Here is a 25,325-nt window from a genome sequence, read left to right on the forward strand (position 1 = left end):
TGTTTTCATGCGAGTTATGAGTTTACTGCAAATTTTCCACAAGAATGGTAAAAAACATCGTATTTAAGTGATGCTATCTCCCACCGGTAGGTGGCAGTGTTTCATACTTCTACTACTCTGCTGCCTCAGCCTGACTTGATGTCATAGTTCACGATCTATACGGCGAGAAACAAAGAGTCACATTTACCGTCAAATATGAGCACAAATATGGTGTACTCTATAAATTTATTATTTCTAAATTAATGTTGATTGCAAAAAAAAAAAAAAAAAAAAAATCACACAAATTGTGAAATCCTGGCGGAACTCATCAATGACAGAACAGGGGGCAATATTTCATTTTAAGAACTTATAGATTGTAGACCGTTACTTATTAACATCAGTTTTAAGTGGGTTTCACATATTCAGGTTAATATGACTCAGAGTGAAACTGAGTCCGATTCCCTGAAGCACAGCAACACATCAGATAATCCACCTCCTTTGCTTCTGCTGCTCCTCCTAAAAGCTCTAAATATTAAACACGTCACCAAAAAACACCCTGAGTCTAGTTCAAACATTTACAGACACAGGACATCCTAATACATGCTGCTCTGAACTAGTCCATGGAGTTCAGAGCAGAACCGGGTCAGAGCAGAACCGGGCCATTGGAGTACAACAGCGTATTAGGCTGTGGTAGACAGAAAAAAAGCTAATTTGTACCAAAACATTTCCAGAAATGTTCTAAAAAAAAAAAAAAAAAAAAAAAAAAAAAACTCTAAGTTTCAAAAATGTTCAACTTTTAAAAATGTTTCTAATTTTTCCTTTATGAAAAATTTTAGGTTAATCTCAAAATTTCTGAGTTTTTGGCAGAAATATTAAACTTTTAAAACTCAGTAATTTCCTCGTTTTGCTAGAAATTTTCTTAAAATTTTGACTTTTTCAAATTCAGAAATTAACTCTTTTTCAGTTTTTTTTTTTATTATCAGAAGTGCACTCTTTTTTTTTATCTACAATGGCCGTAATATGTTGCTGTATCGGAGGAAAACCCAGAAGTATTTAAATACACGAACGTAATAGCTACTGACATCTAGTGGTCAACACGGGAATTAGAATGATTTGTTTTTTCCTTTTGCTGTGAATTTAAGTTTATAGAAAAACCCAAACTGTGGCCTTTAGTTTGAAGAATTTATTCTGTCATTTACTCCACATTTACCCCTGCTATTTATAGTTGATGTCCAGCAGCAGGCGGAACTCTGATAAAAACACCTGATTTTAATCCTCAGCTTGGAGCAATGATGATGATGATGAGGTGAGTAAGGTTACAGCTGTTAACTGATCTTCATTCAGTCTCAATATAACAAAACTCATTTTTATTGTGAATGAAAACTGTGACTGTTTTGTGTTTTTGTTGCCTTATTAATAAAGTTTTTAAACAAGTGAACGTCAGTTGCTTATTTCTTATTACATTTCTAATCAGTTTCACCGAAACTGATTCAATAAGCGATAAAAGGAAACAGATCAGTGAAACTATGACTGGAAAACGTTATGCAGATGATGCTCTGATTTCCACAGATAACAGAAAAAACCCTGACGTCTGATTGGCTGCTGAGATCACAATGAACAAATCAAAATGGAGGAAGTAAACAACCGTGTTAAACTTCTCAATGAGCAGAACAGGAAGTGCTTTTATTTTGATATTCTCAGCAGGACGGTTTCTTGTAATGTAACAGCTAGCTTAGCAGCGAGAGGTCGGAGGTCAGAGACGTTTATTTGGTTCCGAGATGATCCAAGTCATTAAATAAAGTGTGAAAAACTGGCAGTAAGACTCAAGTCTCAGACCACGAGTCCAAGTCGAGCTTTAAGTCCGAGTCGACTCTCATCTTTAGACTGAAGTCAAACAGACACTGAAGGGAGATGAACCGTTTATTAAAATAATTTTTCCAGCAGCTGTTTGGTCCAAGTCTCTAACAAGTCGTCTGTTCATCCTCCTCCTCTCCCATTCACGCTGTTGTCATGGTGATTATTGTCTCAAGTCAACACCGACCAGAACCAGATAAGTCCGTTCTCTCCTGGTCCCCAGTAGTTCTGTTGTGTGTTAGGTGGCCCTGCCCCCTGTTGACCTCGTGACCTCAGAGCTGTTTGCGTTTGTTGTTACTGCGCAACAGAGTGGCGTAGAGCCTCAGGAATGAGTAGCTGACCCCGACGGCGCAGTACAGAGAGGTCGCCAGCAGCGGGAGGAACGGCAGCTTCTGTCGCCACGGTGATAATGGGAAAATGAACTCGCAGGCAATCGCCACAGCAGCCAGCCCCAGCAGGTAGACGACCTCCATGGGGCAGAGCAGAGAACCCTGAGACCTGAGAAGAGAGTAATCTGATTACATTCTGATGTCAGCCAGGTGTGTGTGTTTGCCTGGAGGGACCAGGTGTGTGTGTGGACCAGGTGTGTGTGTTCACCTGGAGGGACCAGGTGTGTGTGTTCACCTGGAGGGACCAGGTGTGTGTTTACCTGTGCAGGTTTCCCAGGGCAGTGAAGGAGTAGATGGTGAACATCACCATCAGACACACCTTGATGATCATCTCTGGAAAACATGCAGGAGAAACTCAGACGGCCTCCATTATTATTATTATTATTATTAACACTCAGATGTAAATAATAATAATCCTGCTGAATTATGACGCATGTCTAGGGTTAATGATGGAAAAGTTGAATAAAATGCGGCTAAATAAGGCTCTCCCGTTTATCGATCAGTAAATTAGCTGATGATTATTTTATTGATCGATCTGATTAATGGTTTCATACTGGACGTATTGACAGGTCAGTGAGCTTTTAACTCTCTGTACGGTTCCGGTTTGAACGGTCTCCAGCTGCTGCTCCAAAACATTCAAACGTCTAGGAAACAGGAGCTGGCCTACAGGAAGTGATGTCATCACGCTTTGGGAACATGCTGAGTTATTCTCTTCATATTTCTGGATTTTCATAATTGAAAAACTGTTCAAAACCTTTCAAAATAAAGTTTTGTGACGAGAGCTTCCTGTTTACCTGCAGGGGTGAAGAGCAGCGGGAACAGCGAGTAATGTCCAGTGGTGGATAGGACCAGGAAGATCCCAGCATCCTCTCTGCTCTCCACAGCCAGGATGCTGCAGGGCAACACACAGAGGAGGGTTAATGCAGGGCAACAGCGCCCCATGTCAGGCTGGCAGATTCCAGCACAAAAACATAAAAACACAACTCTAAGAACCCAAATCTCATTACATAACAGCTTCTAGAGACATTTTTTTAAAAAATTGACTAGATTAGTATCATTCCACTAGCTGACTCTGCCTCCTGGTGGACTCTGACTCCGCCCCCTGCGATGACATCTGACCTGAGCGGCAGCACGGCCAGCAGGATGGCTTTCTCGTGAACGTGCCAGCCGAACAGGAAGGAGGCCAGAGCACAGAGCAGCAGGCAGCGCAGGAAGGCCCGGTTGCCACGGCGACGGCGCCAGATGGAGACCAGCGCCGGCTGTAGAGAGGAAGAAGGTTTCAGAGGATAGTTCTGGTACATGCAGGCGGGCCGGGTCGATTCCGACTCACCAGAACAGCTAGCAGCGTGCAGAGCAGCGTGGCGGCCGGAGGGACGGACGGCAGGACGGCGTGCTGGACCTCCTGGACTAGACCACCCGTCATGGCGGCCCGGGGAAGCTCCGCCTCCTGCAGCAGCTTCAGACGGACGCCTGGAAGAAAACAGAGAGCGGTTCTGACCGGGTCGGGTTGGACGGATCACAGAACTGACTGCGGAGCGGCTTCCTCACCAAGCACCGCCAGCGCCTTGTCGGCGCCACTGTAGAGCGCCCAGGCGTTGGGGGCCCAGTAGGCGTGACAGAGGCCTCGCCTGAAGGGGAAGAGCCGCGACACCACCTGGGACAGCTGGCCCTGAATGCACCACCAGCATCATCATCATCATCATCATCAAGTCTGAACAGTGCAAACTTGAGGTCTAGAGAAGCTGACGGGTGCAAATACGCATCAAACAGTCTGAGCGATAAAGTTTATCAACTGGTGGTGAAGTTGTGATAACAATAAGTCTATTGATGAGCCCATTTTCAAGACTAAAATCTTGAAAAATAATAATTTCTAAAACATTTTGATCTGCATCACTAATTATTTACTGATATTTATTGATAACCTTATTAAACAGAAACAAATACTAAAAAATAATTCTGACAATAAAACATCTTTGACATTTATTGTGAAAATCAAAATTCCGATCACAATAAATGATAAACAATACAATAATCGCCTCCCAACAGTAAACACGTGAATGATGCAAAAACAAACAGAAACGCAGAAAAACTAGAAGAAATAAAAAAGGGAAGATGTCATAAACAGCTTAACATGTAATTCTCCACAGAGCAGAAATCCTCCAGACCTCTAGAGGGAGTCTGGAGTTGGTAAAATTACCTACATAAGCATGCGGCTGCTCTGTCAAACTATACAAAATGTCTCAAAAACACATGCAACTTTCATCTGGCTGTCCATTTTAACAGAGGGTCAGGTTCAATACGGTGCTGGCTCCCCCTGGTGGCCTGGAGGAGTCTGCAGCACTTTCAGTTTTGTTATTCTTCAGTCGTTAGTGTAAAGGCGGGACTCACCATGGCAACAAAGGGGCCAAAGGACAGAGCGAAGACGGAGACGACGATGCTGCCCAGCGCCAGCAGCCGCAGTGGAGCAAAGCTGCTCCACTTGATGGAGCCGTCTGCAGGAGAACAGGGAGCATGAGGAGACCAGACCGGACCAGGACCAGGACCAGAACAAGAACCAGAACCAGAACCTGACCTGGCCGGTCCAGAGTGAAGCAGTAGCTCCTCAGCAGGAAGATCCCGTAAGCCGGCGCCACGTACAAGAAGATGTGTTTCAGGTTGAGCAGCACGGCAAACAGCAGCGCCCCCTGCAGGTGGCGAGACTGACCACACAACATCCATTAGTCACTTCCTCTTGACAGCCCGCCCTTCAAAATAAGAGTCTACCTGCAGGTGTCTGGCCACAGAGAGCAGGAGGAAGCCGAACAGGAAGCCGTTGTACTGGAAGTGGATGTCTGACAGGAAGCATGAAAGAAAACACTTCTTATGATGTCATCACCTGGACCCCCAGGTCCTGGTTCCCCATGTTCTGGACCGGGTCGGTCAGCAGAACCTCTCAGACCCGCAGCAGAGGAAGGATACGGTCGACGATGAGGAGGCCGAAGTTCCAGAGCAGCAGCACAGCAAGGACGAAGGACGGCCGGCTCAGAACGACCTGCGGAGCCTTCTGCACCCGAATGCACCGGCAGCACCTGGAGGACAGACCCAACCCGATTCAGGAGCAGAACCCGAGCCAGAACCTTCAGAACCGACACCAATGGGAACTCCAGGCCAATCAGATCTGGGAAAGGCGGGACAAGTTGGAAACTGACCAATGAGAGCTGAGAAAGAGAGAGCAGGACGTGGAGACGGTTCAGAACCAGGAAGTAGGTTCTGCTGGTTTCTTCCTTTTAAAGGGGAGTTTTTCCTCCCCACTGTCGCCACATGCGTGCTCAGAGGGAGGGATTGGTGTGAAGGGTGTTCAAAGTGGGGTCCGTGGGCCATATGTGGCCCTCTAGTTCAGTGTTTCCCAACTCTGGTCCTCAAGGCACACTACCCTGCATGTTTTAGGTATTTCCTTGCTGATTTCAATTGATGATTGATTGCAGTTCAACAAACGCCTGTTAATCAGTTGAATCAGGCACATTAAAGCAGGGAAACTTCTAAAACATGTAGGACAGTGTGCCTTGAGGACCAGAATTGGGAAAGACTGCTCTAGTTGATTTAAGATTATGCTTCTAAACTGGATCAAAACCAGCCTGCAGTCAGAAACTCTGGATGCAAACAGACAATTTTCATCTAAAAGGTGACAAAATCTGAAAATTACTTTGAAAACATTAAATAAAAGAAATTATTTCTCATTTATGAAGGAGGTTTCTGTAATAATTAAAACCACAAACATGGAGAAACCTTTCGTCAGTTTCTGAGCCGATTAATACAGAAAGCAGTTTAAATCACACTGTCCTGTTCCTGAGTTTAGACTGTAAATATGTAAAAACAAAGAAAACAACCAAACCAAGAAACGACTAAACTCTAATCCTGTCCTGTAGGGACGCATCATAAAAACCCTGTTCATGTTTTAGATCCTCGATCATTTCCAGAGCTTCATCCTGCACTCAAACCTTCAGTCGCCAAGGTTACGGAGCTGGACTTCCTGTCCCGGGCTGTGCGTGACTCACTCTCTGGCCGCGTAGATGAACAGCAGGTCGGTGCAGACCACCGACAGCCTCTGGAACAGAACCGTGGCCGGACTGGCGTAGTTCAGGTTGTCCAGCCGCAGCATGTCGCCGTCCCAGTGGCGCGCTGCCTGCGCTAGGCCCCGCTCCAGCCAGGCGAACAGCGGCGGGTAGTCCAGCGTCCACTCCGACGAGTTCTGGAGGCAGAGCAGCGGCAGTTAGACAGCGGCGGAGTCCGGGTTCCGCCCGGTCCGGGTCCTGAACACGGACTGACCTCATGGTACCAACGGGACAGCGGCAGGCTGTGGGTGATGGCCAGCCAGTTCCTGTGGACCTCAAAGTCTGTGGAGTGACTGGACACAACAGAACCATCAAACTAGAACTGGGTTATTTTAACCAACTTTAAAACGCTGCTTAATTCGCTTTTAGTGTTTTTCTCCAATACTAACGTCAGTCCAGAGTAGCTGTGGCTCAGTCCAACCCAGTTATCAACACAACATATCATTAATAACATTTAAGTCAGTTTAAAACTTTTTGAACTGAATTAAAGCAATTAATTAACTTTTCTCGAACATTAAATTGGTTTCAGACTCTTTCAGTCAAACAGCGCCATCTTCCGGCTAATCAGCTACTATTGCTTCAGGTAAAAACACGTCAACTTAAACTCAGAATAAACTTTTATAATTTTTAATAAACAGTTCTAACATTATATAATATTTTATCCCTTCAGACCAACTCTAACAAACTTCACATTTATAATTTTAAACATTGATATTTAATTTTAAACATTTAGAAGCAGGTTACTCGCTGCTAGCAGCCGGTTAGCCTGATGCTAAAATCAAACCCGTGGGTGTGGATCAGAACCGCGGGAATGCAGCAGCCCACGCAGGATTGTTTCCACTCACTAAGCGTTGATGAAGAGACATTTGAACAGAGAAACTCCCACAGCTAAAGCCGTAAACCAGCTCCAGCTCTCCGCTTGCGCCGCCATGACAGCCAGTCAGGGGGCGGGACGGGTTGAAGGCGGAAACTTTATTGATACTAAACAAGTGGACATAACAGCACCGAGGTTCGGCCTGCTTCCGGTCTGATAAATACATCAGCTGTTATGTTGTCACATAGCTCTGTTCATCTCTTTACACGTTTTCTCTCCTTTAGATGTTTCTTACTAAAACAAGTTGTGTGGTACGTTATCAAACGTGTTCAATGTTACCAAATAACTTCTTTACTAGTCAAATAAAACCACCATGTTGACGGATTGTAATTAATTTCTGCAGGTTCAACGGGTTACATGTACTTTAGAATAAAAATTATTTATTAATAAAGTTTAAGTTCTTTATTTTATCCAACGTTTTCCATCTAATCAACTCTGTTTTATTTTTTTTATATCATATTCCGATATTGGCCTGATCTGTCTGACTTATTTGTCATTCAAAGACATCCACTCATAATAAACATGGTACGAAAGTTTCACAAGAAATTTAATTTATGGAGCCTTGAAGTAGTGGATTATTGTGCATTAATATGTAAGATATTGATGTTTATTTTTGTTGCTATATTACAAATAAATGTAAACCTTCAATATTAAAAGTTCCCCAGAAAATAACTTCTGGAAAATAATTTTAGCTAATAATAATGAGAAAAAAAATATCTATAGCTTAGTTAGAACATGTTGTAAAACAGGAAATATTCAAAATCCTGAGCAGAATTATGTTGTTGGAGAAGGATCTGAGGTGAAAGCTGAGGTTCTGGATTTAAATTATCTTTTTATTGTTTTATTTTACCTATTTTTCACTTGTATAAGTCTGGAATATTAAACGTAGTTTATCTACACTGGTATTCACCACTAGAGGGCTCCATGGCCATGACGGACATGACTGTTGCAGATCCGACTGTCCGTGAAAGCACCACCGTCAATCCTGTCCAGTCAGCTGTCTTTCCGCTGAGCGCGCGCTGCTTTGGTAAAGTTCGGCTGAAGTTCGGCTGGTATCGGTTCAGGTGAACGAGGGCGCTTCCGGGATGAACCCCCTGCTGCGGCGTCTCGTCGCGCGGCGGCTGGGCGCGTGGAGAGGTGAGCGCCATGGAGGAGGGAGGGGTACGAGGCAATCTGTGCTAAAAGTCAGGGGGTCAAAGTGCGCATGTGCAGAGTTTGAGAACGTTCTGCTGGTTCTGGATGATGTTCATTGATCTCTGATTGGTCGGAGGGAGTTTGGTGCAGAAAAGGTGTACCTGGAAGCATAGACATCAATACGTACTGATACGTATTGATGTCTATGCCTGGAAGTCCTTTTCCTCATTCTCCCCTTCCTCAGGGCAGCTCCTCTTTCCATCATGTATAGTTTTCACTCTTTGACTTTTTCTCAAGGTTTTTCACACAAAAGTTTTGTTCCTAAACGATTAGTTTGACGTCGGGTCACCCAGCTCTATGATTTCATAAAACATTGACTCTTGCCCGGTCCAACATAAAAAATGAAGTTACACTACTGAACTGAAATAACGAACGATTCGCCGCCAGGAATCGTTCGTAGTTTGTAGAAGCGCATTTGTTCTACGGAGGACTGATCCTGCCAAAAGTGTCAGTAAAATCAGAAATAATAAATGGCTCAATAAAGTAATTAATGCTGACAATATCACATCCAAAAATCAACAATAAGAATTTTCCAATCTTAGAGCTTGGATGTTGATGTTGAAAGCACCAGAACATCTCATGATGTTGGAGCAGAACCAACAACATTTCCAGTAAAATGTTGAGAAATCTGATGGATTTAATGGTTTTGGTTGGAAGTAGAACAAAGCCTGAACCAGAACATAGCCCGGGTCCGGTCCAGGAACCAGAACCTGGCCCAGATCCGGTCCAAGAACCAGAACACAGCCCGGGTCCAGTCCCAGAACCAGGACACGGCCCGGGTACGGTCCAGGAAATGTTAAAATGTTCTCCACTTGAACCCACCTCCATCCAGTTCCTGTTCAGTGTCAGGACTTCAGGTTTGCTATGTGTGTTTTAGGTTTCCATGTGGGAACTCCGTCTGCGACCTTTGACCTGAGGAAGGTTGAGCTGACCCCTCTAGAACAGAGGAAGCTGACCTTCGACTCCCATGCCATGGTGATGGAGCTGGAGAAGAGTGGTGAGCCGCTGATCCCGTGAAATCCGTTCCAGTTTTTACCAAATTCCACATTTTCATTCTATTCATTTTCCTTGGTGCTGATTGGCTGAAGCTCAAACAGGGCTGCAGCTGTTAGCTTCTGCTGTAGCGCTAACACAAAGATGATTTCTTTATCAGTTTATTCATAATGTAAATAAATTGCCAACTGTAATAATATAAATGGCTTTAACTTTGCATTGTTCCTACTTTGCTGTGCTAAACTAGTTAGCTTGTACAGAAACAATATTATTTTCCTTTTATCTCAGTCTTCCTCATTGGAAACCAGATTTTGGGTCTTCGTTGTTCATGTTATAGTGAATTAAACTATATCTTAAGTTTGGAATAAATTCATCATGTTTCAGAAACAATTAAAGTTTTCTGTTAGTGTTAGCATTCAGTTAGCCACTGGTAAAGCTAGCTTAAACTAGAAACGCTAGCTTGACTTTATATTTATACAATACTGCTGTTATTTGACATACTAACAATGTTTTTAGGATGTTTTAGCATAGTATTATTAATTTATTATTGAATAAAAAAATGTCCATGAGTTTGAAGCAGAACTTTGTGGGGATATTTGGTTTTACGGAAAGCAGAATCATGTTTTTATTGGCTCTTTGTATGAGGATGTATGGAATCCTTATTTTCTCTTGTTTTTATTATGGTTTTTTAGTCTTGCTGTGGGTTTAGTTTTAATCAGTTTTTCAGTTTTAGTTTTTTGTGTTGTTTTTTTTTTTTTTTTTTTTTTTTGGCAGGTTTCGAGAAGCAGCAGGCCGAGCTGATCGTCTCAGCTCTGGTCACGTTGACCACAGCCAACATGGACATCGTCTACAAGGACATGGTGACTAAATCCCACCAGGTACAACTTCATACCTCAGAGTTTTTATAATGAGTCGCTAACTGCAGGTACACAGAGCTGCTACGGTTAGCAAGGTTTAAAAAGTTGCTCTTTAAAAGTTGAGGAAAGTTTCCTTCATAACGTTCTTACCAAAAAGACGCTGAGCTCCTTTCATATCTGTTGCTGCACACTGCTGGTCACCAAACTGAACTACATCCTTCTCTAACTTAAAAATAAAACTACAGCTGCACTCAGCGGCACTCAGAAATATAACAACAAGCCATGTTATATTTATGTTAGAAAAGCATATTTTGTGCAACTATAAAGAAAAATTTACCTCAAACCTTAAAAGCAAGACTTTTCTTTCACAATATTGTTTGAGTCTATACATCACAATTGCTAAAAATACATTTTGTAACATTATTGTAGCTGCAGTAGCAGATATTTTTGTTGCTTAGTTAAAAATAAAATAATTTATTACACAAACACTTTAAAAGTGTTTGTGTAAAGAGAAAGTCTTTCCATTCTCTTTCTAGATTACCACACAGTTAGAACATCATATTGTTGTCATATCAGCTTACAGATAAACGGGACAAACATTGAATAATAATGTTTAATAACATCGTGGTTCTGCAGGAGATTGCGGTGCAGCAGATCATGGCTCACCTGGACTCCATCAGGAAGGACATGGTGATCCTGGAGAAGAGCGAGTTCGCCAACCTGCGGTCTGAGAACACGGTAACGCAGTGTTGGTGTTTGTTATGATGTGATGTTGCCGCCCTAATGGCAACATGGAGCTGGTTCTGGAATAGTGTCTTAAAAAAATAGAATTTACTGATTCTGTGCTGCTTTATTGTTTACATGCTACTATTAAAAGATCGTAGTGAAGTTAGAAGGTTCTGCTCTGCTGGACCTGCTAACGGTCCTGCTAATTATCAGCTAGCGGTCCTGCTAATCAGTAGTTAGCGGTTCATAAACTCCCATTTTTTGTTCCTGCAGAAAATGAAGCGAGAGTTGGAGCAGCTGCAGAACAGACTGAAGGTGAGGAGGATTTGGAGGAGTTCAACGCTGACTCGACTGTGTGGAGATGCTAACAGGTCGTCTGGTTTCAGGAGGAAAGTGAGAAAGTCCGAGCAGAAACCAAACTGGACATCAACCTGGAGAGGAGCAGGACCTCTGAAATGGTGGGTCAGGAGAGATTCTGGAGTCAGCAGGTCTACAAGTCCAGCACTGAATCCAGAAATCAGCAGGAGACCCGAGTCATTTCTCCGGTCTCAGGAAAGACTCGACTCATGTCACACACACTCTGTTTAATGTTATACACACTTGGTCAGAAGTCACAGTCTAGGGTCACACACTCAGACTCGGTCTGATCTTCAAGCACTCGGACTTGAAGGTCAGTCCGAGACTTGTTCTAATACTCAGACTCCTTGCTCTCTGTCTCAGTTCACCGACCAGGAGAAGAAGCTGATGGAGGCAACATCAGAGTTCTACCACAAGGTAACTCACCTGCAGGTCTGATTGGTTCCTTCTGGAAGTGGGTGGGTCCACCCTGCCGGCTTCTGATTGGCTGTCTCCTGATGACATCACGTTGTGTCTCCAGAAAGCCGACCTGGAAAACGACAACATGGAGATCAACAAGAAAATGGACCTGCAGGTGGCGTCGCTGAAGACGGTGCTGGAGTCTCTGAAGCTGGAGACGGTCCGGTACATGGCAGGTGGGTCCGGTTCTGGTTCCGGTTCTGGTTCGGGAGACGGTGCTGCTTTACGTTTATCTTCTGCGTTTCCTTCACAGCAACCATCTTTGCCTGCCTCGCCATCGTTCTGGGAGTGTACCGGTTCTGGAGGTGACAGATCAGAACCAGAACCAGGTCTGGTTTCAGAGAACCAGCTGGTACTTCCTCAGTGTGCTATAACTCGGGTCAAAACCAGCCTGCAGGATGGTTCCGACCCAGATCTTCAGCCTGTTTACATTGTTCCTGTAGCCTGATGCAGAGAAATTGGTCGTGTTTTAGTGATGCTGGGATGTCGCCGCGCTGGTGGCGGCTCGCTGCATTTGTTTGGATCTGGAATAAAAACCTGATTTCACTTATTTTGTGTGCTGCTGCTTGTCTTTTTGACGCTGAGCCGTCCAGAAAGGCCCGGTTCTGCTATGAACCAGAACCAGAACCGTCCAGACGAAGTTAGATGAATCCCATCCAATCATTTTCTTCCACTCTTGTCCCTGGTTGTCCCTGGTGAGGTAGGGAGGGATGCAGATGCCTGCCTATCTCCAGCAAGAGGCAGCGTCACCCTGAACAGGTCGCCAGTCCATTGCAGGTTAGATGAATGCATTTAAAGATTTCTATGAATCATAAAAAATAACTTTAATGAATCAACTTTATAAATAAATAAATTCTAACCTAGCTAAATCTGACGAGTTTTAGTTGATCACAGGAAGTTCTGCCTGTTGTCATGACAAAGGTGCCATTTTTGGACAAACCAGATCAGAACCAGGGGAGGTTTGGAGTTAAAGCAGGAATTTCATTGTTTTCATCATTTTTATAGTTGCATGAAAAACAAAAACAAAGATTTTAAGACAGAATGTGAAAAAGGGTCAGAACCACTCAGTTCTCCTCGAACTGGACCGGATCAGATGTTCTATAGACGTATAGAGTTAGATGTGTTGTACAGTCCAGGCATAGAAACCCAGCAATCGGAACCATTAGGTGAAATGCAGTAAAACTGGAGCAAAACCATCAGTTAAAATGTAGGTTATTTTTTAAACACCAGAACCAAACTGGTCCTGATTCTTTTCCCCAAATTTGATATGAAATCAGTTGTTCTATTTTTAGTCATATTTAATGTTTAATATTAAAGGAAAACCTATTGCACATAAACCAGCATCAGCTTTCCTTTGGCAATTAAGTTTATTTGGCTTGGAAGGTCATTTCCACCATGGAAGACAAAATAAAAGCCCAACAGGAAGTTGTAATTATGAGATTAAAGGTCAGTCTGTTTCTCTGAGAAGAAATTGTCCAGAATCTCATAATTATGTTCCCGTCTGCTAAACTTCCTGTTGGGCCTTGATGTTTTATTTCATGGTGGAAATGGGCTTCCATGATTTGGACTTGCTCCATGGACAGCCACCTGATCCACCCAGTGGAGGGGTTTGAGTGTCCCAGTGATAGGAGCTATGCTGCCAGGGGCCCCTGGTAGGGTCACCCAAGGCAGACAGGTTCTGGGTGAGGTACCAGACAAAGTGCAGCCCAAAGACCCCTTACGATAAGTAAGACCAACTCCAACTGAAACAGTGTTCCCTTGCTGGAGGTGGGTCACCAGGGCTGTGGAGCCAAGACTGGAGGTACACTGGCAAGCACCTGGTGGACGGGCTTTAATCCAAGGAGCCCAAATAGGATACATAGGTCCCCATTCCCATGGGCTCACCACCTGTGGGAGGGGCCAAAAGGGGTCAGGTGCAGTGTGAGATGGGTGGTAGCTGAAGGTAGGGACATTGATGATCTGATCCTCGGTTGCAAAAGCTGGCTCTTGGGACGTGGAATACCACCTCTCTGGTGGGGATGGAGCCTGAGCTGGCATGTGAGGTTGAGAGGATCCATCTAGAAATAGTCGGCCTCACCTCACCGCATGACTTTGGTTCTAGAACCAGTCTCCTTGAGAGCGGTTGGATATTCTTCCACTCTGGTGTTGCACATGGTGAGAGGCACCGGGCAGCCATGGGCGACCTCGTTGCCTCAATCTTGGTGCCTGTACGTTGGGATTCACTCGGGTAAACGAGAGGGTAGCCTCCCTCCGCCTATGAGACAAGGCACCAGCAACCCTGATGCCTATCTAGGGTGTTAGAAAATGGATGGTTGACTTCCATTGAGGTAGTGGATCCTGGGAACTCTGGGTCAGGCTCTCCAGTCTGGTGCCGAGGTCCAAACCAGTCTACATGGGCTTTGTAGACTTGGAGGAGTTTGACTTTGTGCCTGGGGAACCCTGAAAGGGTACCAGGCTCTTTGATGCGGGTGGTTAGGTCAGGGGTGTCAAACTCCAGTCTTCAAGGGCCACTGTCCTGCAGCTTTTAGATGTGCCACAGGTACAAAACACTGGAATGAAATGGCTTATCTCCTCCTTGTGTAGATAAGTTCTCCAGAGCCTTGCTGATGACCTAATTATTCTATTCAGGTGTGGTGCAGCAGAGGCACATCTAAACGTTGCAGGCCACTGGCCCTCCAGGACTGGAGTTGTGGGTTAGATGATGGATGAGAATGAAAACAGGAAATCAGGAGGTTTGAGTCCACTGAAGCTTTATTTTAATGACTGAACCTAAATGACAGCAGAACCGAGTCGGATCAGAACCAGAATTCACACAGAAAAACGTTTCAGACTCGTTTATTGAAGAAAAACCAAAAGTAAAAAGATCCTCAAACGAGACGTCGTCCAATCAGATGATGCTTACCTTCAACACCTGTGATGACTCATCACCAGAGCAGCCAATCAACAATCAGAAACTATGTAACTAGGCAACAGACAGCAGCTGCAGACCAGAGTTACCAAAAAATACTTTAATGTATAAATTAAATCATTTACAGCCGTGGCGTACAGAATCGATCAGAACCGCGGCAAACAGAACCGCAGCGAACAGAACCGCGGCCCAGAAACGGCCGCAACTATCCAAATACCAAAATGTATTCAAGAGGTAAAAATCTTCGACCCAGCAGGACAAAGAGGAGCGGTGCCGCGTCAAGCCGTGTCCTCGGACCGGGCTGAGTCTGCCGGCGCCTCAGAGTCTGGTTCCTCCTGACCAGAAACAGTGATGTCAGCCTCTACTTCCTGTTTGATCTGACAGGAAGTGACCTGACAGGAAGTCTCAGCCTCCTCTTCCTCGGTCTTGACGAATGCGCCCAGCGGGTGTTCGGCCAGCAGCCGACTGGGGGACGGCGTTGCGTCCAGGTAGGACGACGTCTGAGGGGCGAGAGAGAGAGAGGGAGAGAGCATGATGAAGAGGACGAGGAAGAGCAGGGGCTAGACTCAGACGGACTGGACTCACCTTCTTATAGTCCTCGAAGCAGGCCGGGTGGAAGTTCTGTTGAGACAAAACACAGTTCACACGGTTCTGATCCGATTCACACAACATTTACCAGAGCAGAACTGGCAGTAAAACTGGAACAAAACCATCAATTAAAATTGATGTTATTTTCTAAAGATGGAGGCATTCTGGGTCAGAAAACCAGAACCAAACTGGTTCCGATTCTTTTCCCCAGATTAGATATGAAATCAAGAGTCATCAACCGGCTCAAGAGTATATGAGCTAAAACCTAGACCGGACAGGAACCACCAGATTCATCTGATATCTGAACAGAACCGGGCTCTAGAACCAGGAGTCCCATTTTGATATTTTAAGATTAATATTAAAATTCAAATATTAAATTATCAAGATTATATATATTAAAATCATAATAAAATAAGAGTTTAATATTATGATTCAAATGTTAGAATGAAACCCTGAAAGTTTCTGACTTCCACCTGAGGAGGCGGGTCATATGCAAAGTGGGCGGGGCCTGACCTTGTCATCCACTCTGACAGCGTTCTTCAGGAACCAGTCCTCCTCTTCCTCCACCCAGTACGTCTCAAACGGCTCCTGGCAGATTTCACACGACTGTGGAGAAAAATGGATTATCAGAACCGGTTCCACACCACAAAACTCCTGGTTCTGGACCAGAACCCGGCCGCAGCCCTGACCCAAACCTAGCAGCAGGAGAAGGCTGGTGTGTCAGCACTGCCCTGGGTGCCCAGCCTGAGCAGCTCACCTCTCCCACTTGGTCCTTGGTGGCGCGGACGCTCTGGAACTCCTTCTCCTTGGCGGCCGCCTGGTTCTTCTGGACCTCCTCCTCGTTCTCCTTCTCAAAGAACTGGCTCTTTGCGCGCTCCTCCAGGTCGGCGATCTCCTCAAACTCGATCCAGTCCTGGAGGAGGCGCACACCTCGGTCAGAATTGTGCTGTTGGCTGCGTGGGTGTGTGTGTGTGTGTGTGTGCGTGTTCGTGCGTGCGAACGCTCACCGTCAGGCTGTAGTACCAGCGGCGGTGTGTGACCTTCTTGCTGGCGACCTTGCCGGCATGGTTCTGCCTGAAGTGCCAGTCCAGGTGGTCGGCATACAGGTCGGTCTGCGCCGCTGTGAAGCGCATGCTGCAGAGGCAGCACTGGTTCCCTGAGTACAGCTTGGTCACCACGCTCTCATAGCGCCTGCAGGAAGGGGTCAAAGGTCAGAATATAGGAGCAAACTGAATCAGATCCTGTTTCATTTGTGCTGCGTTCAGGAGCCGTAGGAACCCCAAGGATGGGTCAGTGTAACATCTGTGACTCACTGCTTCATGCTGTCGATGCTGAAGCTGGTCAGATCCGGCAGGTCTTCATCCTCCTCCACCTCTGGGTCCTCCTCTTCCTCCTCCTCCACAGCTGGAGTCGGGGCGATTGTCGTGGACGATGCCTCTGAAAGGAAACAGAAACCTTAGACGGTGTGAAGGGTTGAAGTGGAGCAGTGGTGGCGGCAGCAACTTGTGATTGGCTGACTGACCGCTGGTGGTCTGCGAAGACTCAGCCTGTGACGGCGGCTTGATGATGCCGTTGAAGATGAGCTTGGACAGAAGGTCGTTGACGTCCAGCTGACCAAAGTGGTTCTCTGCAGGAGCCGCCTGAGCAGCTGCAGACACAACATCTGTTAGACCTGACATCACTTCCTGTTCTCACACAGAGTTTCAAGCTTTAAATACGTACCCTGCTGTCCGAAAGGCACTGGGTTCTGAGGCAGGAAGGGCTGGTTCAGGTTCCCCATCATGGAGCCCTGGAGGGAGGAGAACCAGGTCAGAATCAGCAGGATGAGCCCAGCAGACAGAGAGTAAAGAATACTGACAGGAACAGGAAGCAGACTCACCGGCTGCTGCATGCTGATGGCGGGAGCTGCAGGGTTGTAGAAGGGCCCGGGGCCTGGCTGGCTGAACGGGACCGGCTGCATGTTGAAGTTTGCTGCCGGCAGCATGTTGGGGCCGGGTGTGAACTGAGGGTTCATGGGTTCTGGGAACCGCTGGGGGGCCATGCCGAAGCTCTGCTGGGGGCCCATGGGGCCGTCGTAGAGGGGCGGGGCCATCGGCTGCATGGGCAGCTGGATGTTGTGCTGGGGAGGGAACCTGGGCGGACCCTGCTGGCCAGGAGCATAGTCAAAGCGTGGGGGCCCAGGTTGATGAGGTCCCGCTTGGTGGGGGCCCCCAGGCAGATCAAACCTGGGGCCTGGTCCAGGGCCCTCAAAGCGACTGGGGGCGTCAAATCTCATTGGACCCATTTGGTTAGTGGGGCCCTCAAAGCGGAGGGGCCGCTGTTGCTGGAAGCCCATTGGGCCAGGACCCATATTGTTGAAGGGCCCCGGCCCATCGAAACGCTGCATGGGGCCCTCCAAGTGACCAGGCCCCCCCATCTGTCCCTCAAACCTGACCGACTGCTGCTGGCCTACAGGGCCTCCAAACCTGCTGGGGCCCTGGGGGGGCCCATCAAACGGCCCATCTCCTCCTCCTCTCATGGCCATGCGGGGCCCCTCACAGGGCCCGGAACCCTCAGTCCTCTCTGCCATATTATGGTGCACAGGGCCCTCGAATCTGCCGGGGCCAGGGTGGTGGGAGCCCTCAAACTGCGGCTCCTCGAAACGGCCGGGGCCACCACCTTCATACCAGCCGGGACGGTGCGGTCTGGAGGGGCCCATGTGCCCAGGGCCACTGTAGCGTGAGGGGGGATGTCCTCCTTCATGGGGCGGTGTGTGCCCTGGGGAGTCGCTGTGTCGGACCCCAGACAGAGAACCTCCGCGGGGAGGCCCCTTCAGACTGGTGAGGTGAGGAACGGGGGCATCCAGGGGCCCCTCGTCAGAGTGCTCGCTGTTGGGACTTTCAAAGCGAGGAACCGGACTCATGTCTGCTGAGTCTTTCTGATGTAAAGGCGACAGGCGCTCCCGCTCAAATCGAGGGGGTGGAGCCTCCAGACTGGCTGGCCCTGGGGAGTTCCTGCGGCCCCCAGAGACGGGGGAGGGCCCGTCCTGCCGGCGTGTGTCAGCGGGGCCGTATCTCCGCGGGGCGTCATAGCCACTCTTGTGCTCGTCATCGTAGAGCTGTCGCTCTGTCAGTGGCGACGTCCACTCCCGCTCACCTGCAGGACAGAACAGGATGCTGAGGATTTCTGCACACCCTGAACACAACATGTCCCGGACCACCACCTCACCCAAAGGTGCTGCTCTACACATAAATCCCTGAAACCCAGACTGATCTGGTCCCTAACCTTGACCTCTGGCCTGGACTTACTGGAATCTCCAGGGCGGTCCCTCCTGCGGAAGCGGAGCCCCTTCAGCTTGGGGAACTCTTTCCCGTGGTTGTACTCCTCCACCATGGGGGCCAGAGGGGTCCGCACCTCCTCTCGCTCCTTGCTCCTCCGTTCACCTGCAGGTTAGCAGAAGCATTAGCTACTGTCCAATAGGAGAGCAGCATGTCCGTGTTATCCCAGGTGTTCCCCAGCTCACCTGGCCGTCCGTACGGGTGTCCACCGCTCCGTCCTCCCAGTTTCTCTCCTGGTCTCGGCTCCCCAACGTCATCTGGAGTCTCGTGGCCTTCCTCGCCTGTGACTCTGTGGTTGACCTGAGTCTTCCTCAGCTTGGACTTGTGCTCGTAGTAGGACAGCTCAGCTGCGTCCATTGTGTCATGGGGGCGGGGAATGGACGGCTTCTTCATGGAGAAGTCTCCGGACTCGTCCCAGTTCTCCGAGCGCTGCTGCTTCTCCTCCTGGTACTGGAAGAAGTGTTTGATCTGGTGTGCCATGTTCAGGAAGTCCTCCTGGGAAATCTCTCCGCTCTCCAGACGCTTGCTGGCCTGTGGACACAAACACCACTGTTACCATAACAACAACAGATAGAAGCAGAAAGCTGGGAGGTCCACATGTTCCTGAACGCACCCTCCTCAGCAGGTCCTTCTTGGAGGCAGAGTTGAGGACTTCAGGAATCTGTAGGTTGGCGTCAACGCTGAGACGGATCTTCTGGTTCCTAGGGGTGCCAGGCCGGGTCGGGGTGCCATGGGGTTTGTGTCGGGGGGGTCCAGACTTTGTGTGGGAGTCCTCAGGCTGCTTTGTGCTGTGGAACCAGACAGTTTACACATTTACTCACTGCTTCTCTTCACAGTCAAGGGTGAATGTTTCAGAACTAACAACTGATGCCAGAAGAACCCAGGTAATAAAACCAGAGGAAGTAAAGTTGTCAGCTTTCTGAGCCGGACTCACTGTTTGTTCTCCTCCCAGCCACTCCTCCAGCGATGCTGTGACTCCTTGGCCTCCTTGACCCCGTCGTGACCTCGTGGGGAGTGGGAGTCCCTGGATTCAGAGCGGCGCTCCTCCTGCAGCCTTTTTGGCCTCCTGCTGTCCGACTGGGCCTTCTTGGCGCCGGGCCGGTCATCTCGGCCTGGCTTGCCGTGGGGGGTGTCGTCACCACGGACCCTCCGAGGTTTCCCAGCCTTGTGGGATGGCGACAGGGAGCCGCTGCGGGCATGGCTCTTGGGCGAGCGGCGGTCCTTCCTCTTGGGGGAGCTGGTGGGTGATCGTGAGCGGGACCGGGAATGTGTGCGCTTCCTGCGGGTGGTGGCGGTGCCAGGCTTTGGGTCGGGCTTGTCGGCGGGCTCCAGATGGTCATGTTTGGGCGCCAGTCCGTTCAGAGGCTTGGTCTTGTTGGACCTGGGTGGCTCGGCTCTCCGCGGCGCATCGTCCCGCTCCTTCTTGTCCACGCAGCGCTTCTTTTCCTTCACGTCGTCGTCCTTGGCCTCAGCTGGCTTCTCCGACAGACGCTTCTTCAGCCGAGGGTCCTTCCTAGGGGCCCCGGCGGGTTTGGGTGTCTCCGCCTCTGCCTGTTTGCTCCTGCTCTGTAGGCCTCTGGCCAGCGGAGATGGAGACTTGGACTTCAGCTTCTCCTCTGGTGGGTCCTTCCTTGGGGGCCGATTTTTTTCCTGCCGGGGGGGTTTCTCTGGTGCCCTCTTCTCGACAGGGGCCGCCGACGCCCCGGGGGGGTGTGGGCTCTGCCGCTTGGCAGCCGGCTGGGGTGCGGTGGGAGGTCCGCTGCGGTTCAAACGGGGGTCTCTGGTGGACAGCTTGGGGTCGGCAGGAGACTGTGGGGGGATCCAGGGCCGGATTGGTGGAGGAACCTGCTGACCCGGTCTCTGAGACGGGCTTGCCTCGGCCGGAACTGACCCAATAGGTGGTGGCAGCACCAGGCCACCCTGCAGACACACAAACACTCAGTTAGTTTTTACACGTCAAACTTGGCTTACAGACATCAGAACCAGAACTGGATCCAGACTCTGGTCCAGCCTGAGATTCAGAACCAAACCCAGAACTCTGAGGTTCAGAACCATAAGCCGACCTGTCCTGCCAGCTGGGCCTTCGTCTGCTCCAGCTCCAGCTCGATCTTCTTCTGTTGCAGCTCCAGCAGCTGCTTCTGTTTGGCCAGCAGCTGCTGCCGGATCAGCTGCTCCTGGGTCAGCCCGGCTGGGGCTGTCTGGGGGACCGCCAGGGGTGGTGGTGGAGGGGCTGGGGCCACCGGCGCCGGCTTGGCTGGGACCGATTGCGTTTGGGCCTTTTCCTCAGGCTGCAAGCAGGAAAAGGAAGACCAAATGTTATTAAACCACGAGGTTAACGGATCAAAGTGAAGCTGGAATAAAACATTTCAGGTCCAGAAGAACCATCAGATCTAAACTCCTTCATCAGGGGAGGAAGACGAAACATTTCCTGATCCAAGCTGCTTCGTTCTGAATTGTTTCCCACTGAGAATCTGGTCAGACTGGTTCTAATCCAGTGAACTGGGACAGATGAGAGCTGCAGGAGAAGTCCAACTCAAACCTTCACTGCAAAAACTAAATCTTAACAGGCTTTCCTGTCTGGTTTCTGCTGCAGATTAGGGCGATGTGGATGTTTATCACAATATTTCATGGCACTGTTGTGATAACGATAAAAATGATGATGAAAAACTATTACGTCTTTAAGGATTTTTAGCATTCAAGTCACTACAAAAAATGTTTTTTAAAAACATTCCCGTTTTGAAGTAGTGTGATTTGAACTGCACACAGCAACTTTAATCATATTTACTGATATTTGGGGAACAATGGAGAAAATAGTAAAAACATTTACAATTATATAAATGTTGCCAACATTAATGCAAATTTATCAAGACAATAAAATCAGAATTATTTTCACAATGAACGCTATAATAAATGCCCATGCCTACAGCAAATATCTCTAATATAAAAGTAACTTTTCAACTAGATATTAATATTTTTAGTCTTATAAAATTCTGGGAGATTTCTTCACTTATAACATGGGAAATGTCTCACGTGAAAAAATCTGCCACTAGTTACTGACTCAAAACAAGCTCCTATAACTTGTTGTAAACTTACATTGGGTTAGTTTTGTCTGACTGACATACTTACAGTAGGACCTGGACAGGAAACCTCGGTAGGATTGTGTATTTGAGGACGGTCAGGATTTATTTAATGTTCTCAGTCCAGAACCAGCAGAGATCAGAGCAGAGGTCTGCTGGTTCCTGCAGTAGAAGCCTGCGTTGCCAAAGCATCACACCCACCTGCTTGAGGAACCTGGGATTGACATGGATGCTGGAGGTGGAGTTGAAGTTGTGCGGCAGCGGCTTGATAGGCCAGGCCGTGTCCAGAGAGTTGACCCGGACGTCCAGGGCATAGAGCTTCTTGAGCGGAAAGACGTCGTCCCAGGTGGAGCGAAGCTTGAACAGGCTCTTCCTGGTGTTCTCATCCACCTACACACAGAGCACAGAGAGCTGGGTGCCTTGGCCACAGCCCACCTCAGCCCACAACCAACAAGCAACAGCAGGACGCCATGTGGGCAGAGCTTAAAGACACGGCAGCTAGCGGGACTTTACCTTTTCAAAGACACAAATAAATGAAGCGATTAGGTTTTTAGCAAACACTGCAAGGTACTCTCCTCCAACGTTCTTCACTATGGAGTCCACTAAGTACAAAACTGGGAGCTTCTCAGCGGTCGGCGCCTGGAGCGATAAGAGAACTCAACAAGTTTAGACAACAGCAGGGGTTACACAACATTTCAGAACAAATGAATAAAAAAACAAAACAAAACAAAAAAACACAAAGTTCCCAAACAAAATCCACTTTAAAAAATCTGGATTAAAAAAAGAAGAAAAATAAAAAAAATCAGCCTCCACGGTTTGGTTCTTCTTTCAGGAACAAAATGTCCAAAAAGGGTCAAGACCAGGATCTTCAGTCGGTTCTGATTGCAAATATGGAGGTGGTAATCCGTCGTCATGGCGATCCAGGTCGTTGGTCCGGGGACAGCGTTTACCTCCAAAGAGGGCCCCTACTGGCGCAGCCCTCTTTGTACGTTACCCAGGCGATGGTGCGCTCTGCTTGGTTTGTTTTTACCCTTTCGGGTTTTGAACCTTCAACCTTCAACCTTCAGTTATGAACCCAGATTTAAGCTCTGCAGCGCTCAGAGCCACACAGACCAGAGTTAAACCCACAAAGAAAAAATGACAAAAAGCACATTTCACAGATTTTATTATCAACATGTTTAACCAGCAGTCACATTCCAGGAAAATAGAGAAAATCCAGATGAACGAGTGAATTCATTCATTCATGCAGACGAATCAAACACTGAGGGGATGGAGGTGGGGGCAGGATGTGGTCCAGCTCAATCAGAACCACCGCCAGGGTTCTAACCTGTCACTAACGCTCAAAACCAAGACCTGCTGGGAAATATTTACATCATCCACATTGTGGAGCAATTCATATTTTACAATATTTATAAAAATATACAACAGAAAACCAGTAAACGACCTCAGAACCAAACTGGTCCCAGTAGAGGGGTTCAAACCAGTGAGGCCCCGGGGCCAATCAGCAAACAACATTGACTTGAGTTTTTACTCAGATCTGGACCCATCTATTTTGTAATGTTACTTTAACCAGAACGGCACCGCCATGTTGGACCTGAGGACTGGGCAGCAGAGCTCATTGGTAGGCAACTAGACACTGAAGACATCCAACCCGCGCCTGGTTAAAGCAGATCATCAGCTTCTGATGCGTTAAACCGATCTGGACCAGAACCTCATCCGAGTCTGACCCGATTACTTCAGATTGGTTTTAGATTGTAGAACCAACAGGATTCCAGCTTTGTTCATTGTTGGTTTATTAATAATTAAGGTTGTCAATAATCTGCCTTGTCAGTCAGGTTTCTATCTGAGCCTCATTAGCAGCTTAGTGACGCCAGAGAGCAGCTGCTCACTGCAGCAACTACTAACATTTACTTCAGTAACTTTTACTTGAATATTAATATTATAAAGTATAGCAAAGAAACATGTTTTACCCAGAATCCACCAGACTCAGAGTGAGACCTCCTGTTTCTAAACCAGCTTTATTTTCTACCTGCTCATTCTGATGGAAATCGTTTAAACATACAGTAAACATTTATATACAACTACTGTGCCCTGCTCTTATATACAAATATTAGCTGATGCATTAGTTTAATATTGAAAAAGGTAATTTAGGAACTTTTATTAAGTCTTTATTTGTACATAACTTTATATATTTGTCCGTCTGATTGCATCACTTTAAATATTAAAGCAAAAGTTTTAATCTGTTACACAGGAATTGTCTGTTTTCCAAAAACATTTTTACGCTTTAGTAATGTCTTGGATAATACCGATTACTTTTACTTTAATAGAAATAAGTTGATATATTGTTACTTTTCCCAGCTGTGTTGATAAATAACCATAGTGTATAATGACAATAGTAAAGTTTATTTGACCTTTTTCTCGCGTGTCTCCAGGCTCTCTGGTTAACGCTCAGATTTCTGACAGGAAACAGTCAGCCGATGATGAAGGCCTTAATGACCACTTCCTGTGACTTCTGACCTCGTTTAGTTTCTTGGTGTTGCCACATGGAAATTAATCACTTCCTGTTTCGGACCAAGCTGACACCCTGGAAGAAGTTTCAAACAACTTAAAAAGTAGATGGTTGAAACCGAACTTTGAGGTCAGAGTGGACCTGGAACCGGTTAGAACCACTTCCTATTAACGTCTGTTTTTGTTTAAGAAGTTTGTGTAACCGTAAAATGTTTTTCTTTAAAAAAAAAAAGCGGCTCTCTGTTGAAGCCAGGACCACATCCAGCTAGCCGGAGGACCAGAGGTTTATTCAGACAGCCTGACTGAGCTGCTTCCGTACAGAGAAGCCGGAGGTTCTGCTGGGCCTCCACAGAGCGCCGCTAACCACAACACCGCCATGTTTGACCCACATACACAAACTGATAATAAAGTATGCTATGATCATAAAAACCTTGCTGATTTGAGCTTCAATAATAGCCACGATATCCTTGGCGAACTGGATGTTCTCTTCGGCCAGGATGGTGAGCATGTTGATGTGCGGCTTGCTGTTGAACGTCAGGTCCTCCAGCGAGGACTGGTACTCCCTGCAGGCGTCTTCCCGGGCCGTCTGGTCCTCCATCTTCCAGCTCCGACACCCGAACCAAGCTACAGCAGCCGGACCAATAGCATTACCACGTAGCAGCAGACAGTCCATTAATTCATCGAGATAACGGTTGGGCCGACAACCATGAAGAACTACGGCCCGACTCGACGGTATTTTTCCGCCGTCGTCAGTTGGTCTCCTCGGTTCGTTTTCGATGGCAAGAAAATGGCGACTTGAGCTACAGGCCTCATACGTCACATGAAATTCACTTGTAGTTACAGTGACGTCAGTGTGCCTCATTGGCTGGAAAAACGCAGTGCTTCCCGGGCTTTGGATTTCGATTGGTCCGAAAGAATAACAAACACACAAAGGAGCTAATCAGAGTGAAGGAGCTTGACAGTTGTGTAAGAAACGGCCGCTTGAGGCGATTGGTCGACGTAAGAGCATGCGACCACTGCGTGGAGCCTGACAGGTAGAGGTCTCAAACATTAAGCATGTTCAATATGAGCATAGCAATAAATATAAGTCATTAAAATTCCAAAAATCTCTAATTTTAAAAGATTACACAAATAACTAAAACCGGAGCATAAAC

The 25,325-nt window shown here is 47.3% G+C and overlaps 3 protein-coding genes and 1 long non-coding RNA gene across 4 annotated transcripts; 2 read left to right on the top strand and 2 right to left on the bottom strand.

Moving 5' to 3' along the window:
- Nucleotides 1-1,641: 1,641 nt before the first annotated feature.
- On the bottom strand, nt 1,642-7,287 carry alg8 (ALG8 alpha-1,3-glucosyltransferase). The gene is made up of 13 exons (XM_014994576.2): nt 7,159-7,287; nt 6,528-6,606; nt 6,257-6,450; nt 5,181-5,290; nt 4,986-5,053; nt 4,795-4,921; nt 4,611-4,714; nt 3,771-3,891; nt 3,553-3,692; nt 3,342-3,481; nt 3,017-3,114; nt 2,483-2,555; nt 1,642-2,331 (listed from the first exon to the last, which is right to left on the bottom strand). The coding sequence occupies exons 1-13, from the start codon at nt 7,242-7,244 to the stop codon at nt 2,106-2,108; spliced, it is 1,566 nt and encodes a 521-aa protein (XP_014850062.2). The 5' UTR covers nt 7,245-7,287; the 3' UTR covers nt 1,642-2,105.
- Nucleotides 7,288-8,128: 841 nt separating this feature from the next.
- ccdc90b (coiled-coil domain containing 90B) lies at nt 8,129-12,323 on the top strand. The gene is made up of 9 exons (XM_014994577.2): nt 8,129-8,324; nt 9,259-9,378; nt 10,149-10,252; nt 10,868-10,969; nt 11,231-11,272; nt 11,344-11,415; nt 11,678-11,731; nt 11,835-11,949; nt 12,027-12,323. The coding sequence occupies exons 1-9, from the start codon at nt 8,273-8,275 to the stop codon at nt 12,080-12,082; spliced, it is 717 nt and encodes a 238-aa protein (XP_014850063.1). The 5' UTR covers nt 8,129-8,272; the 3' UTR covers nt 12,083-12,323.
- A 2,183-nt stretch (nt 12,324-14,506) lies between these two features.
- On the bottom strand, nt 14,507-24,986 carry pcf11 (PCF11 cleavage and polyadenylation factor subunit). Its single transcript, XM_014994573.2, has 17 exons — nt 24,602-24,986; nt 22,177-22,302; nt 21,865-22,053; nt 20,650-20,874; nt 19,521-20,506; nt 19,200-19,374; nt 18,772-19,117; nt 18,557-18,691; nt 17,149-18,404; nt 16,992-17,058; nt 16,792-16,917; nt 16,583-16,706; nt 16,277-16,460; nt 16,027-16,182; nt 15,783-15,875; nt 15,267-15,302; nt 14,507-15,181 (listed from the first exon to the last, which is right to left on the bottom strand). The coding sequence occupies exons 1-17, from the start codon at nt 24,842-24,844 to the stop codon at nt 14,960-14,962; spliced, it is 4,689 nt and encodes a 1,562-aa protein (XP_014850059.2). The 5' UTR covers nt 24,845-24,986; the 3' UTR covers nt 14,507-14,959.
- On the top strand, nt 24,202-24,600 carry LOC148155640 (uncharacterized). Its single transcript, XR_015765272.1, has 2 exons — nt 24,202-24,322; nt 24,405-24,600. It is a non-coding gene; the product is annotated as an uncharacterized LOC148155640 (long non-coding RNA).
- Nucleotides 24,987-25,325: the final 339 nt, after the last annotated feature.

This window comes from Poecilia mexicana, unplaced genomic scaffold (assembly GCF_051168715.1).
Source record: "Poecilia mexicana isolate PSO_F unplaced genomic scaffold, ASM5116871v1 scaffold_14, whole genome shotgun sequence".
NCBI lineage: Eukaryota > Metazoa > Chordata > Actinopteri > Cyprinodontiformes > Poeciliidae > Poecilia > Poecilia mexicana.